At 43.2% G+C, this 13744-nt stretch overlaps 5 protein-coding genes across 6 annotated transcripts; 4 read left to right on the top strand and 1 right to left on the bottom strand.

Moving 5' to 3' along the window:
* Nucleotides 1-941: 941 nt before the first annotated feature.
* On the top strand, nt 942-1289 carry LOC117150462. Its single transcript, XM_033317357.1, has one exon. It carries the CDS (start codon nt 989-991, stop codon nt 1223-1225), a length of 237 nt encoding a protein of 78 aa, XP_033173248.1. The 5' UTR covers nt 942-988; the 3' UTR covers nt 1226-1289.
* Nucleotides 1290-4895: 3606 nt separating this feature from the next.
* LOC117144631 lies at nt 4896-6449 on the top strand. The gene is made up of 4 exons (XM_033309929.1): nt 4896-5271; nt 5332-5707; nt 5981-6155; nt 6208-6449. The coding sequence occupies exons 1-4, from the start codon at nt 5193-5195 to the stop codon at nt 6382-6384; spliced, it is 807 nt and encodes a 268-aa protein (XP_033165820.1). The 5' UTR covers nt 4896-5192; the 3' UTR covers nt 6385-6449.
* A 127-nt stretch (nt 6450-6576) lies between these two features.
* LOC117138364 lies at nt 6577-9204 on the top strand. Its single transcript, XM_033300434.1, has 5 exons — nt 6577-6675; nt 6733-6828; nt 6883-7115; nt 7171-7293; nt 7368-9204. The coding sequence occupies exons 1-5, from the start codon at nt 6661-6663 to the stop codon at nt 8998-9000; spliced, it is 2100 nt and encodes a 699-aa protein (XP_033156325.1). The 5' UTR covers nt 6577-6660; the 3' UTR covers nt 9001-9204.
* Nucleotides 9205-9442: 238 nt separating this feature from the next.
* Nucleotides 9443-11312, top strand: LOC117138374 (zinc finger protein weckle). The gene is made up of 4 exons (XM_033300446.1): nt 9443-9675; nt 9737-10642; nt 10703-11049; nt 11108-11312. Exons 1-4 carry the CDS (start codon nt 9550-9552, stop codon nt 11142-11144), a joined length of 1416 nt encoding a protein of 471 aa, XP_033156337.1. The 5' UTR covers nt 9443-9549; the 3' UTR covers nt 11145-11312.
* On the bottom strand, nt 11256-13135 carry LOC117138385 (leucine carboxyl methyltransferase 1). 2 transcript variants are annotated; one of them, XM_033300458.1, is made up of 4 exons: nt 12745-13135; nt 12159-12584; nt 11778-12094; nt 11256-11691 (listed from the first exon to the last, which is right to left on the bottom strand). In XM_033300458.1, the coding sequence occupies exons 1-4, from the start codon at nt 12988-12990 to the stop codon at nt 11655-11657; spliced, it is 1026 nt and encodes a 341-aa protein (XP_033156349.1). In that variant the 5' UTR covers nt 12991-13135; the 3' UTR covers nt 11256-11654. The 2 variants fall into 2 exon arrangements, with proteins under 2 accessions (XP_033156349.1, XP_033156357.1); XM_033300466.1 differs by having other exon boundaries at nt 11790-12094; nt 12745-13134.
* Between the last annotated feature and the right edge of the window lie 609 nt (nt 13136-13744).

The following is a 13744-nucleotide window of genomic DNA, read 5'->3' as shown; positions in this document are numbered from 1 at the left end:
GATAACTTAAGCGGATTAAATGAATTCAACGATCCTTGATCTGTTCAATATCATTAGATACTATTTAAAAACGACTTACTCAATTATTAATCTGTCGCTCAAATTTGGGCCAATAAGAAGTGAAATTTGTAACTATGTTGCAAGTAATTTGTACGTTGAATTCTCAATTAATTCTTTTCAGTATTTTTTCCATTTAATTGGCGGTCGAAATAACAAGCCCCACAACAATTGGTTAGCCAAAATTTGTTTCACCTACAGCTTGATTAAAAAACCACAATGAGTCCAATTCGAAATAAAAAAAAGGGAAAACTGGGGGAAAACACTCACAATGAGCACTCTCGATTGTGGATTGGGCGGTATAGAAAAACAGTTCCAATATGACGCCACCGACATGTTGTCACAAGGAGGTCAGCCACAGGGTAATTTAAATGAAATGAACAACAAATGCACTCGCAGTCGTAAAAGGAAAACAAAGCCATATCCACTCCACCACATGCGACATGTGCCGCAAATGTTGGCCAAAATAAATAGCTGCTGTGAATTCCATCGAGGAGCGTGTATATATTACTATAGGAAACCAGTTGGTCGGTTTGATTGCAGATGATTGGGGTGCCAAAACAACTGCTTCGATTCGACTCATACATATTGCTCTTCAAATTGGTCATCCACTGTAATAAAAAGCGAACGGAATTGGAAAAAAGAATGACGGGGTCAAGCTTTTATGGTGCTAACAAATTGCTTTTTATAACACAATTTGCGTAGAGATCCGCACAATAATACTCGACCATTTGTTTTTCGGGAGTACAAAATTTACCATTTTATGCTGCTTTTAAATGCAGTCCAAACTTATGGTAAATTGGAAAAAGGCTAAGAAAATTATACATTATTTGATTGATTTTTTTCAAAATCAGCTAGCCATGCCTTTTTATTCTCCTATAAATTTACTTTTAAAGTACTGCGAACAAAACGTCACACTTACTCCGCAATTATGAGACTGGCAAACAAGGATCTCTGCCAACATTTCAAGAATGCAGGACTCGATTTGGCCAAGCTAACACATCGCCGCAAAATCGAAATTATTTCCGTTTATTTCACCTGGATCAGCCTGATGATGAACACCTGGGAGCTCAGCACCTATTGTTTGGATGAAATCACTGGCACTCTGCAAACGATTCAATTTTGGATGGCGCATTGCTATAACATGGTTATTCCTAATCAAAAGTAAAGTTGTAAGCTGCAAATTAACGTTGGGTCGTACAAGAGCTGAAATAAATAAATATTTTATAATGCCAAGCATTTTATATATATATATGTAAATGTGATTTTGGGCTTCACAACGTTTTCATGGAGTATTGAAATGTAATACTGCGAAAAGCGTACGTTTTCATCACGCTGCACACTTCATCGGACCTGGCCAATGCCATTTTCCTTGGTTGGCCCCCCGGCTGTGTGCTCTTCCTATTATAAATAACAAATCCCTAAATACACCACTCAGAATTCAATTAAAACTCTCGAAGCGCCAGCGCAGGCAGATATCCTAAGCCCCACAGCCGCAAATCCATAGGGGAGTCGGTTTTGGGTGTTGGGGGGATTGTGGTGCTGCCTGGGGGAGTGGAAATAACAAAAATCCCCCTCTCAAAAAAAAAACATTTCACGAAGACAACAACACCATTGAGTGCTTTTCTTTACTTTTTTTCGTTGAAATTTTTGTTTTTATTGCAAATATTTATCAACTGTAGTGAGAGGTAAATATCTGCCCATGCCTGGGCAATAAAAAATAGCCATTGGGCATCGTCGTCGCCGAGCACTTAGCATAAATCTAAGCAATCATTTTCCCTGCTTATCGCCAGTAGACAGCGCTTATTGCCAATAAAAGAAATTAAAATGAAAACCAGGTCTACAGTAAGCTTCAACTTTGCTCGTTTCTTACAGCCAAAAACAGGAAAATTGGCAAGCTGCAGTGACTGGGAAAAGCGGGTGAGTTTTCCAAGCCCATGCATGTATGTAGTATTTCGGGTCCAACGCATCGCACATGTCTGCAGCAACGGCACACAAATGTCATTAGGAAAGGCGGCCAGCAGAGGAAAACTTATGGCCGGATTCAGTTAGTGATGGGATGCAGGATACTATAACTATTCAATTAAAAATATGATTGTATTTCAAGTAAATTAGGAAAAGATATTTTAAGTAAATCATGCAATTGAAAGCAGTTAACAAAATATTTTTAAAATCCAAAAAGTTTGCTGAGCATCTGCTGTTTTCCAAAATATTTAAAATAATTTACTGATATTTAACGAACAGGACATTGTTTACCTAGGCAGCCCATCGCTAGCGATTGTCCTTTGAGTTGGCCAGTTGTCGACGTTGTTTGAGCCATTGCGGCCAGCTGTTTCCCCTGCTGGTTTTTTGTGGGCCTGTTAAGTATGCAGTTTTTTGCCCCACAGGGGTCCTGCTCCCCTCGTGAAAACCCCTTGAAACCCCCTTGCCAACCCCCTGGTTCGTAGTGTGCGTGTTAAATGTGTGCGATTTGTCGTGGCAGCTCTTTAATGGCCAGTGGGGCGTTGGTTGTGGTGGCGATACCCTTATGCTTATGGGTTTTGCATGGCGGCACGTGTGGGACATGCAGATGGCGGTCGAGGAGGGGCGTTGGAGTGGTGGGTGGACTTCCGGGGAGGTCCACTTATTCGGTCCCTGGCCACCGCAAAACTAAAATTGAACAAATTCCTGACAAATTGGAATTTGGTTTAGTTTTTTTTTTCGATTTTTTTTCTACTTTTTCGGACCTTTCTTGTGCCAGCGAAATTTGCTCACATTTTTCTTGTTTTCCTTTCTGCAGCCTTTCTTTTTTTTTGTGAGCTCCCTGCTATTGTTTCTACAAGATTTCTCCTCAAATATGCTCTTGGCCATTATGATTATTTCCACATTGCCCGCTCGTCCTGTTGAAAAATGACACTTTACAACACTTGTAATTTGTTCTGTTTTCTGCCAGTTTTCCTCTAGGAAAGTGGGGTTTTTCCAAACTTTTTTTTGGTTTTTGGGGTCACCAGTAAGAGGGCAACTGTGATTTGTGGGCGTCAATGTTATTTCTTGCTGCCCCTTTGAATGCTACTGTGAAGGACACTAAAAAATCCTATATTTTCAAAACTATTGATAATTCTTAGATTTTATCAAAGAATTTACATTTAGTTTAAATTAATTTCTTAATATTATTAAGGACAAACCATAATACGGTTAAGCCTTTTATAGCCCCTTTATTGCCTTGTTTTTTGCGATCTTGATTGGATTTCCTAATAAGCCAAATTGTTCTTTGGTGAATAAATGCAACTTGATTACCATCATAAGGCCGGCAATCCAGGTGACCGCAATTTAATCTGCGTGCAAACAATCGCAACTCACTGGCCAAAAACAAACCGCAAAACCCAAATGTTTATTATTTAGCATTCAAATTAAATTCATTATTTATAGATTTCGAATTATTACAAAAAGTCACTGACGAAACATTTGCAAAGGGCTAATTTGAATTACATGAAATGCTTGCGAGACCAATTTTAGCGGTTTTCATGGGTTGAAAGTTTTGTTAAATTATTGAAATGAATGCAAATTGCATTCCAGCCAACCGAAATGTTATGAATTGTCAAATCTCAAATTGGTTTTAACTCATTTGTTAGTAATTAGGGTAAAAACTATATTTACCACTCACCTAACTGTGAAACATCGAGCTAATCAGCCAACAAAATAAAATTCAAAAATATTGGCGCTCTTATATAAATTTAGTTTTAAGCCAATTAAAAGTAATACACATTTATGTGCATGTGCAAATGTAAGCAGTTACAATGCCATCACAATAACTAAACAATTATTAATAACTTGCCATTCGAATATCAATGTTAATTTGAACATTTCTATGAAAGTCACGATTTAAGCGCCTTTGGAAACCCGTCCTAATGGGCATACACCTGTACCGCTTGAAAAGTAATCACACGTTACAAAAAAATAATTAAACAGTCGAGTTGACTGACTATCAGATACCTCTTAATCAGCTCATAGAAGAGCCAGAGATATGTAGATTTTAGATTTGTGGATATTTGCGGACGTTTAAATTAAACTTTCACTAAAATCTGCCTAATCTCAGCTTATTACAAAGACAGACGGGCATGGCCAAAATTATTCGGATAGTTATTCTGATTAATATATATACATATATTTATATTTCACAGGGTCTAAATAGCTAAAATACTTAACTTCACCAGGTATAACTATAACACCATTTAGTTCTTTACCGACCAACATATTCCAGTTTGCAGCGAAAGAACAAAAAATGAGAGACAAACAAAAAATAACTTTAATGTAGTATATATATAGATATAGATATATTCATATCTTTAATGTAGTATATAGCTGGATATCTAATTCATACATATATGGCATTATATACTATAGATCTGTAAATGAAGCAACACGTTGTGGCCGTTATTATGAGCAGACAAGGGGCATTATTAAGTCACGTAGCATCGTGTGTAGCTGACATTTTCTTCAATTATCGTACTTATAGTTTCCTTTCGCGTGTTGACTACTTTTTCCGCTTTTCGACTTGACTTTTTCTCAACACCCGACTCCTCTGACCCTCCGCCCCCTTCCGTCTTAATTGAATTGTGGCTAAGATACGTGGTTAGGTCAAGTTGATAACTTCAGCGAAGAAGAGGCCTTTCCAGCACTGGATGTCGTTGCTTTTGTATTCAAAAGCCTTCAGTTATGACGTTTAAAACGTCATTGATTAGATAGCATTCGTTTTTGAAAGATTTGGAAAGGTTTGAAACAATTTTGAAGAAATTATAATATTGCATTCATGTATTGTAATATAGGTTTACTTTTCTAAAAGATTTTATTTACATACTAAAAGCAACAAACCACCAAAGAAGCCAAGTTCAAGCTGAAAACTAGATATGTATTTCCAGGCAATTTGGTACCATTAGCAATTTGAGCACGCACCGGTTATAAAACAAATAAACTATCTACACCAAATCGCATTTCATGGATACTTTAGTCAGTGAGCGTTGTTTGCGTTGCGAGTGCGGATCGTTAACGGATTGAGTGTGTAAATGTGAAACTTCTGGCTCTTGAAAAGCAACCGATCAAAATTCTATAACACCTTTGGACGATATTTCGTTCAAAATTCAAAGCCTAAACCCAAAATGCTTTTCCTCACCGCCCGTGTCGATCACACGGCCGAGCAGATTTTCAAAATTGAGCAACTCAGGCAGCTGGTGGAGAGTAAGCTAAATGCTGTTGTGTGAATTCCTCGATTCGATCAGCCAGGTGAAACTGTTTCAGAGTGCGAGGAGCTACGAGTGGGCACCGAGGACACCCTGCTGACCAAGTTCCTGCACTACACGCGCTGGGACACCATCAAGGCCTACCAGGCCATACACGACTACTATGAGTTCAAGCGACGCCATCCCACCTGGGTGGCCCGCCATCCCATTGAGCACTACCGTCAGCTCTTCTACGGCACCCACTGTCGTTATGTTATGCCCCAGGCGGATCGCAGTGGACGGGTGCTGGTCATCTTCAAGACGGTGGACGGGTTCCAGGACTACCCCGACTATCTGCAGAGTCTCGTCGAGATGGACGACCTGATCTTCGAGTCGCTGCTGCTGCTCCCGCGCGTCCAGCAGAATGGGATTACGGTCATTTGTGATCTCCAAGGGTGGGTTTAATTATTTTTAATAAGTTAAATTCTCTATACTTGCTTATCCTTAAGTTACGTTTATTTATTCTTAATATTATCTTAATTTTTTTCTTATAATTAAGATGAAAGCGCATTTCAAGTATTATTTGTGTTTTTAAAAGTATATTTTACAGTTTACATTTATTTAATGATTATGAGTTATTTTTGAAAAATTTTATCTTTCTCTAATTTCTTTTTCCAATAGTCTGTCATTGATTGATTTTATTAGTAACCTCGATTGTTAATTTCCAGGACAAACCGAAATTTTCTGAGGCAATTTTCGCCGTCGTTTATGAAGGTGGTGAACGAAAAGAACGCAGTTCTGCCCTTCAGTCAGCGCATCGTGCATATAATACAACGTGGTTTCCTGATGCACGTGACCTCCACTTTGTTTATGCCCTTCATGAACAAGGAGTTCAAGGAAAAGGTAATACAATATAAGGATTTAAGTGGTTTACTCTAAATGCATCGTTTAAAAGATCTTTACGCACGATGGGCGACATCTGAGCAAACTGCGCGAAATGGTTGGCTACGAAAGTTTGCCTGCGGAATATGGAGGTCCTGCGACGAATGTCCTGGATACGAACTTGATATTCAATCACCTGAGCCAAAATGCGGAGTATCTGGAAAAGCTGCAGACCTACGGAAAGGCATAGGGAGATATAAGGAACTTTTGCTTATGATTTTATTAGTATTTTGAACACGAACCAAATACATTGACTATTTATAATTAAAACAAAATTTGCATCGTTTTTATGAAATGTAACAGTTAGCAAGTAAGTTGGCAACGCGGTGCTGTATCTATCGATAGGCGATAGGCGGTAGTGCATTTGGTCAGTAAGCCGGCGGTGTTTTCTGTTATCGACTGAATGGTATTATTGTTGTGAAATTTAAAAACATAGTCGCTGAATTTAGGTAAATAAAGTTGTTTGATGGCTTCTAACAAGGTAGGTTCACAAACTATGGTATTTAGCGTTGGCTTAACTGCATAGTTCGATTTCCAGGAATGCCTTATAATTGTGCTGGATGTGCGAACATGTGCCGCCGAAGAAGTGAAGCTGAAGGCCGCAAAATGTGTGGCGGAGATTCTTAAGGACAAGGTGTGTGAAATACAATTGGAACTTAGTTAAATATGCTAACTTAAACGATTCCAGATCGTGTGCGATAGGAAGGACTACGTGTCCTTTGTCCTCGTGGGTGGCGACACCGATCAAGTAAAAACGGAGGATGATTACCTCCCAAATGTGGTGCCCTTTGGTGATCCAATACTTTGCAGCTGGAAGCTCTTGCTGGAATTCTTCCAGTTTGTGAATAAGACAGCCTGCGAGGAAGGAGAATGGCTAAATGGTATCCAGGCGGCCCTGAAGCTCCAGAGAGTCGCATCTACGTATGTGATTTACCTTTTCACTTTACCATCATATTTAATGGAATATTTCTTGCAGCCTTAGAGTCGCCAGGCGGAGGATCCTCCTGCTCTTTCATTTCAACGACTTTCCGCAGGACTACGAGAAGTTCAACGAAATCACCGACGAATTGCTTAACGAAAACATCGAGTTGATTGTAGGGTAAGATTATTTATTTTGTTAAATGCAGTGCAACGACTACCATAATAATAATATTAATTTCCACCATCACTCAGAACGCACAACATAGCCTACATAGACAATGCCATGACCTCTCAGCCTCAGGCTATTTTCAACTTTTCGCGCAAATGCGGCCCCGATGAGCTGAATAACCAGAAGTACGCCCTCAGCCTCGTTCCTCGCTGTAATGCGACGTTGTGCAGCTTCAAGGAGGCGCTGCATACCGTCTTCAAGGTGACCAACCGGCGACCCTGGGTGTGGAACGCCAAGCTGAACATCGGCAGCAAGATCTCCATTAGCCTGCAGGGCATAATCGCCATGAAGAACCAGACGCCCGTAAAGCTGAAAAAGGTCTGGGCGGAAAAGGATGAGATAGTGATACGGGAGACTCGTCATTATATCAAAGGCACTGAGATCACGCCGCTGCCGGAGAATCTGATAACCGGTTACATGCTGGGCGGCACTCCGGTGCCATACGACGAGGCCGTGCTAGAGCCGAAGGAACCACATCCACCTGGTCTCCACTTCTTTGGGTTCATCAAAAGAAATGCCGTGCCGGATGAGTACTTCTGTGGCGAGTCCTTGTACCTCCTGGTGCACCAGAAGCACAATCAATCTGCCGCGGTGAAGCTGGACGCTCTGGTGCGCGCTCTCGTTTCTTCGGATCGGGCCATACTATGCTGGAAAATATTCAGCACCAAGTTTAACAGACCGCAAATGGTTGTGCTCCTGCCACGCCTAGCAGACGATACCCATCCGGCTACTTTGTATATGCTGGAAGTTTCCTATACGTCTCAGCACCACTTCTGGGATTTTCCGGCACTGCGAACGGCCAAGACGGAGTGCAGCGAGGACCAGCTGAATGCCATTGACCAGTTAATCGATAGCACCGATCTGGAGTGCACACTGCGGGACACGCAGCAGCCACGTCCGTGGGCGCAGAATGATCTGCTGCCGTTCGACGCACTCCCCAGCATCTTTGAGCGGAATCTCATGGACATCCTAGAGCGAAAGGTTATCTATAATAATGACAAGGAAGACAAAGCGCTTAAGGACAAAAACTTCGCGGATGTATTCTGGCGAGTGCCAGATGCCCTGGAGGAGAAGTCAAAGAGAGCGGCAGCCATCGTAAAGAAGCTATTTCCATTGCGCTACAGTCGCGCCTGGCAGGAAAAGCTGTTGGCCAAAGAGCAGGCAGAGAATGGTGTGGCAGTCAAGTCGGAACCAGCAGAGAAGGAAATCCCGATGCCATCAAACGGTGTGGGCTTAATTGATCCAGTCTCCGATTTCAGGCGAGTCCTGGCCAGCGTTCGCTCCATCAGTAATGCCACTGAGCGAGATGCCCGCTTTCAGGCGCTGGCTGCCGATACCCGCGTGGTGATCATCACACTGTTGCAGCGCAAGAAACAGAACATCGGGCAACTGGGCGAGCTTATCACCCTGTACCGGCAGAGCTGCATCGACTTCAACACCTTTTTGGAGTACGACAAGTTCGCCGAGGAGCTGAAGAAGATCGCGCTGGCCAAGAAACGCAGCGCATTCTGGCAAGACGTTATGGTCGACAAGCAATTGGGCCCTTTGGTCCTGGGCGAGCCGACGCTGGATGACGAATTGGCCCTAAAAGCCTATTACACCATCGAGAATTGGGCGGAGAGCGAGGCGAACGATATGGAAGACGTTGAGATGTAGTTTATCATTCCACATTGTAAATATTAAGCAAATTCAGTTTTTTGTTAAAATCAGTTTTTGGTATACACAGTTTTTTCTATATGTAAGTCGAAATTAAATTATTATATTGTTTATATACCAGAGTAAAAACTTAGTCGCATGTTTTAAAAACAAGATTAATCGCACAGTGAAATTGCGGCTTTACTTTCATTTTATTCAATATAATTTCTTGTCGTTTTAACTAAACAACATCCAATTGATTATTTCAGCGGTTAGTTTCATAATACAGTTTTATGTTAATAAACATCGACAAGCAGTAAGGAAAACAAAAACTAAAATAAATACAATTTTCAATTCCAAATTCAAAGTGATGACATTTTGAAAATGGCGCAACCACTTGTTGTTTTGCATTTATCGATATTGCAAAAAATATCGGAGTGCGCATACCATTTAATCGATTCGGATTTCCGCTCCAAACAGCTGGTTTTAATCATCGCTTGGACATTAGAATTTAGTAAAAATCCGAGGGCATACTGTACCAAACTGTGGGGTTTCTTTTGAGGACTAGCCATGGGAGTTCCCACGAGCGATTGGATATACTGGTGTCGCCTGTGCGCCCGCGACGACGTTGTGTATAAAGTGCGCGAGCGGGACAACGATCTGGTTAGGATCATCAGCAAATGCTTCGATGTGGAGGTATGTTATTCTTTTTTCCCAGCCTCCAGATAGCTGATACATTAGTTTCCTGCACACGCAGATGACCCTCGAGGAACCGGAGCTGGGCAGCATGTTGTGCGAGGAGTGCTACTCCGTGATTGGCCAGCTGGTCACCTTCTCGGATAGCGTTTCCAAAGTGCAAGCCATTTTTGAGCTCCTGCGACACTCGGAACCGCAGGATAGCCAGGACTTGGACGCACTGCGTCTGGAATACGGCCTTCCGCCGGCCTGCAAGCAGGAACTCGAGTTCCTGGACATGGACGATACGGAGGATAAGTGTTCCTTGGTGGAGGAACTAACGACATCAGACCATTCCACATCTCCGTCACCAGATTTTGAAGCACAGACCGTGCGGACACGAGCTAATCTCAAACAGTGTAATGCCGATCCCAAAGTGATAGCCTCACCTACTGCATCCATACCTGAAGTTGAAACAAAACGAAGTCGCCGGCAACAGTATGCTGCTAAGCGAAATTCCGAAGTGTACATTGCCACCGAGTCGGATGATGAGGAGCCCATTCAAGACGAAGACGATGCAGAATCCCCGCCGCCTTTGAAACGTAAAAGAGGCAGACCCAAGGGCTCAGGCAAACAGAAAAACGTGGACGACAGCGATAACGTAACTTCCCGCGAACCAGACAGCAATGCTAAATCCAAACCAGATGACAAGGCATCCGAATTGAGCATGTCGCCCCATGGCTCCCAGAGTTCGAATTTCGTCGATTACCCCTGCAAAAGCTGCAACGAAACCTTTATGTCCTTCATGGCTCTGCGCAGGCACAGGCACGACATGCACGGCGGTCCGAAGAAGTACGTTTGCGACCACTGCGGCAAGGGTTTGAAGACCTTTACATCGCTGGTGGAGCACCAGCTGGTTCACACGGAAGAGAAGCCCTGCGTATGCCCCGTCTGCAATGCTGGTTTTAAGAACAAAGCCAGGCTGAGGGTAAGTCATAGTATAATCTTGTGTCCCAACTAAATCTTGAAATTTGTATAAAATTTCCAGGTGCACAGCCAGACACATGGTGAGCCCAAGTTTGAGTGCAATGTCTGCGGCAAAAAGCTGCAGACACGGGCGATTCTTAACAAGCACAAGTATGTGCACACGGATGAGCGGCGCTTCAAGTGCGAAGTTTGCGGCAGCGGCTGCAAGAACTCCACGGCATTGAAGATTCATCTCCTTGGACACACCGGCCTCAGACCCTACGTATGCAAGTACTGCGGAAAGGCGTTCGCTAGCAACACCAACTGCCGGTCCCACAAATGGAAGAAGCATCCGGAACTGGCGTCCAAGGAGGATGAAACCGAATCTTCACGTGTTCCAGTGCCAACATTGGAGGAACTAAGAGCGATGTAAGCTATAGTCATGCATATTAATTATTATAATATTGGTCCAAACTTTCGTTTGCAGAACTCGCGAGATGGCCAAGGCCAAACAGGATGTTTAGAGCATCGACATATTCGGTTGATTAACCAAAAAATTATATAAATAGCAGTGCGCAGTTAAATTTTATCCCAGAGACATTTACATTTACACTTAATTTTACACACAACTGCCCTTTTGCATTTAAGTTGGTTTTTAATTAGTCTCAAAATACATTTACACTTTAAACGCACACTTAAATTGGGGAATGAATGGATGGCGTATTGACCACCTCTCAATATTTTGTGCCATAACTCGGTGATAAAATAGTAAATATTAGGCGATTAAATAATAAAAATGTAACAAGAGAAAAAACTATAAGGAACAACTAAATTAATACAAATTAGATCATTTGTGAGTGGGATAAATATCTAAACATGTTTTGATTTCGATGGTTTCTCTATAATTATTTGCTATTTAGTTTAACACGTTGAGAAGCAAAATATTTTGGCATGACCTTCCAAACCGAGCAAAGAGTCAATAAATAGTGCATCCAAGTAGGTTGGCTCTCTATCCCTTCCGCCCGCACTCACTCCTAGTCAATGTTCAGGGAGGACATCAACTCTTCGACGCTGCATGGAAATATAGGAAAAAGAAAAGTCATGTTGATTAACCGGGTATCGCAGGAGACCGCTGTCGTTTAGGCACGAATGTTTACACTGGCACGCACGTGATATCTATGTCCTGAAAGGCCACGCCCAGCCAGGCGACCACCAGGCAGTAGTGCTGGAAGAGCTGGAGCAGCAGTTCACCCTCGTCCAGCATTTCCAGCCGCTCGATGCGCTGCCTCTCGGCCGCCGAGATGCTCTCGTACACCTGCACCATGTCCCAGGCGCGGGCGCCAGTCCAGCCGCTGTCCTTGAAGCGGTTCCTCTGCGTATCCAGCGACAAGCAGGATTCAACGCCGGCCAGGCTGCAGCCGCGTCCGCGCAGATTGTTGAGCATCACATCGCCGAAGCGGTCGTTCATGTTGACCTGCGGCGAGCAAAGGATTCATTGCACTAGTTGGATGAGAAACACAGAGAAGGCACATGCTAACCTGTTCGTAGTTGACAAAGACGGCTGCTTGGAACTTTTGCGCAATCCATTTGAGCAGGTTACGGCAGTTTTGCGCCTCGATATAGACCAGAACGCACTCGGCGAGGAATATGGTGGGCAGGGAGTAATCAACTTCTGCCTGCTGCAGCTTGCTGTCCACCTCGTCGAGGTTGCGCAGGTCAACGCCCATCAGGTGGTAGCTGGGTCCGTGCAGATCCGTGGGACTGAGCCGCACCTCTCCATCCTCGTCGTGAATCCTGGCCAGCAGGGCCTTGTTGCGCTTGATTGTGTAGCACTTGCGGGCGGTGACCGTGGGGAAGTCCAGCTCAATAAAGTTCTTCACCTGGTGGGCGGTGTCCCTCAGCCGGAAGTAGAGTGTGTCGAAGCCGCAGCCCAAATTGATGATCTGGCAGTTGCCCGAGGTTTTCTGTACGGAGAAAAATGGGTGGGAGACGGTTAGAGCAAGGTCAAACTGGCATGGACATGCGCGGTGTGGCGGGCATGACGGGCACGGCCTTGGTGCAGCAATGCAACAGGATGACCTTGGCACGTGCCAGACAGTTGGGCGCCGCGGCAGATGAACTGACCTTTAGAAACTTCTCGACGCACATCTCCACGCCCTTGACACGGGCAAAGTAGCCGCGATTGATCTCCGGCGCCTTGCGCTCCTGGTTGCGCACAAAGTACCCGATGTAGTCGTCCTTCCAATAGCCCAAGCGCACCGCACATCGCTTGCAATCGCTGGCATCGTCGTTGGTGGCTATCACAGCCTCATCGCACGGATGGAACTTGTGCGTCGAGCCGGCAATTCCGGCCGACGCTGGCGGCTCCATGGCTCTGCGGCTGGTTTACTCGGCGGTTTCCACTTGGATTCTTATTTACAATCAGCTCCTGCGGCGACCACGAGTTCCAGAATCCTTGTTTTCCTGTTCCGAGTTTTTTTCTCGCTTGAAAACAGCTGCAGGAGTCGATAGGCGATAACAGCTTGCAGTGTTGAATAGCCCTTGGAGCCTGTCCGATAAAAAACCCAACAAATAACTCGATTAGTGATGGTTTGGCGCGAGCATTTGAAATATAACACATACAGATTAGGGCAAAAATTATGAAATTCAAAAGAATAATGGGAATATAAGATAACATATATGAATATAACCATTATTTCACACTGTACAATGGATAGCAATTTTATTTATAAGAATCTTCTTGTTTAAAGTAAAAAAATTAGGTCAAAAAACCATATAATATTATTCACAAGTATTAATAATAATGTTTGGGAATATCAAGGTTTAGGTTGTATGACGTTATCTTTTGTAGTATATTTTAAATTTCCAGAGCAAGTTCAAATCCGTTTCCCGGCCGATTATAAATAGATTTCAATCCCAATTTGACAAGTATTCTTGTAACTCTCTTTCGAGTTAATTGTAATTTTTTGCTCCTCAGTAGTACGAATGCAGTTTTTCTTCAACCTAATTGACTTAAGCACTTCATTAATAAAGTAAGGGTCAACATTGTAAACAATGCGTCTCAGTGCTCAAGTGCTTTAATTGCTTCCCGCATCTTTGACATCGGAAGCTCCGCCGCTTTGGT

This window comes from Drosophila mauritiana, chromosome 2L (genome assembly GCF_004382145.1).
Source record: "Drosophila mauritiana strain mau12 chromosome 2L, ASM438214v1, whole genome shotgun sequence".
In the NCBI taxonomy this organism is placed as follows: domain Eukaryota; kingdom Metazoa; phylum Arthropoda; class Insecta; order Diptera; family Drosophilidae; genus Drosophila; species Drosophila mauritiana.
Note: the sequence above shows the minus strand (reverse complement) of the source record. Positions and strands in the feature narration are given on the sequence as shown.

Excerpts from the sequence above, each read along its gene's own strand:
- LOC117150462 (XM_033317357.1), top strand. The coding sequence starts at position 989 with ATGAGACTGGCAAACAAGGATCTCTGCCAACATTTCAAGAATGCAGGA.
- LOC117138385 (XM_033300458.1), bottom strand. The coding sequence starts at position 12,990 with ATGGAGCCGCCAGCGTCGGCCGGAATTGCCGGCTCGACGCACAAGTTC. Across the intron at positions 12,095-12,158 it reads TCTTTGTCAACTACGAACAG|GTCAACATGAACGACCGCTT; the intron begins GTTAGCATGTGC and ends TGCTCGCCGCAG. Across the intron at positions 11,692-11,777 it reads GATATCACGTGCGTGCCAGT|CGTCGAAGAGTTGATGTCCT; the intron begins GTAAACATTCGT and ends ATTTCCATGCAG.
- LOC117144631 (XM_033309929.1), top strand. The coding sequence starts at position 5,193 with ATGCTTTTCCTCACCGCCCGTGTCGATCACACGGCCGAGCAGATTTTC. Across the intron at positions 5,272-5,331 it reads ACTCAGGCAGCTGGTGGAGA|AGTGCGAGGAGCTACGAGTG; the intron begins GTAAGCTAAATG and ends AAACTGTTTCAG. Across the intron at positions 6,156-6,207 it reads ACAAGGAGTTCAAGGAAAAG|ATCTTTACGCACGATGGGCG; the intron begins GTAATACAATAT and ends ATCGTTTAAAAG.
- LOC117138364 (XM_033300434.1), top strand. Across the intron at positions 6,829-6,882 it reads CGGAGATTCTTAAGGACAAG|ATCGTGTGCGATAGGAAGGA; the intron begins GTGTGTGAAATA and ends AAACGATTCCAG. Across the intron at positions 7,294-7,367 it reads AACATCGAGTTGATTGTAGG|AACGCACAACATAGCCTACA; the intron begins GTAAGATTATTT and ends ACCATCACTCAG.
- LOC117138374 (XM_033300446.1), top strand. The coding sequence starts at position 9,550 with ATGGGAGTTCCCACGAGCGATTGGATATACTGGTGTCGCCTGTGCGCC. Across the intron at positions 9,676-9,736 it reads GCAAATGCTTCGATGTGGAG|ATGACCCTCGAGGAACCGGA; the intron begins GTATGTTATTCT and ends CTGCACACGCAG. Across the intron at positions 10,643-10,702 it reads AGAACAAAGCCAGGCTGAGG|GTGCACAGCCAGACACATGG; the intron begins GTAAGTCATAGT and ends TAAAATTTCCAG.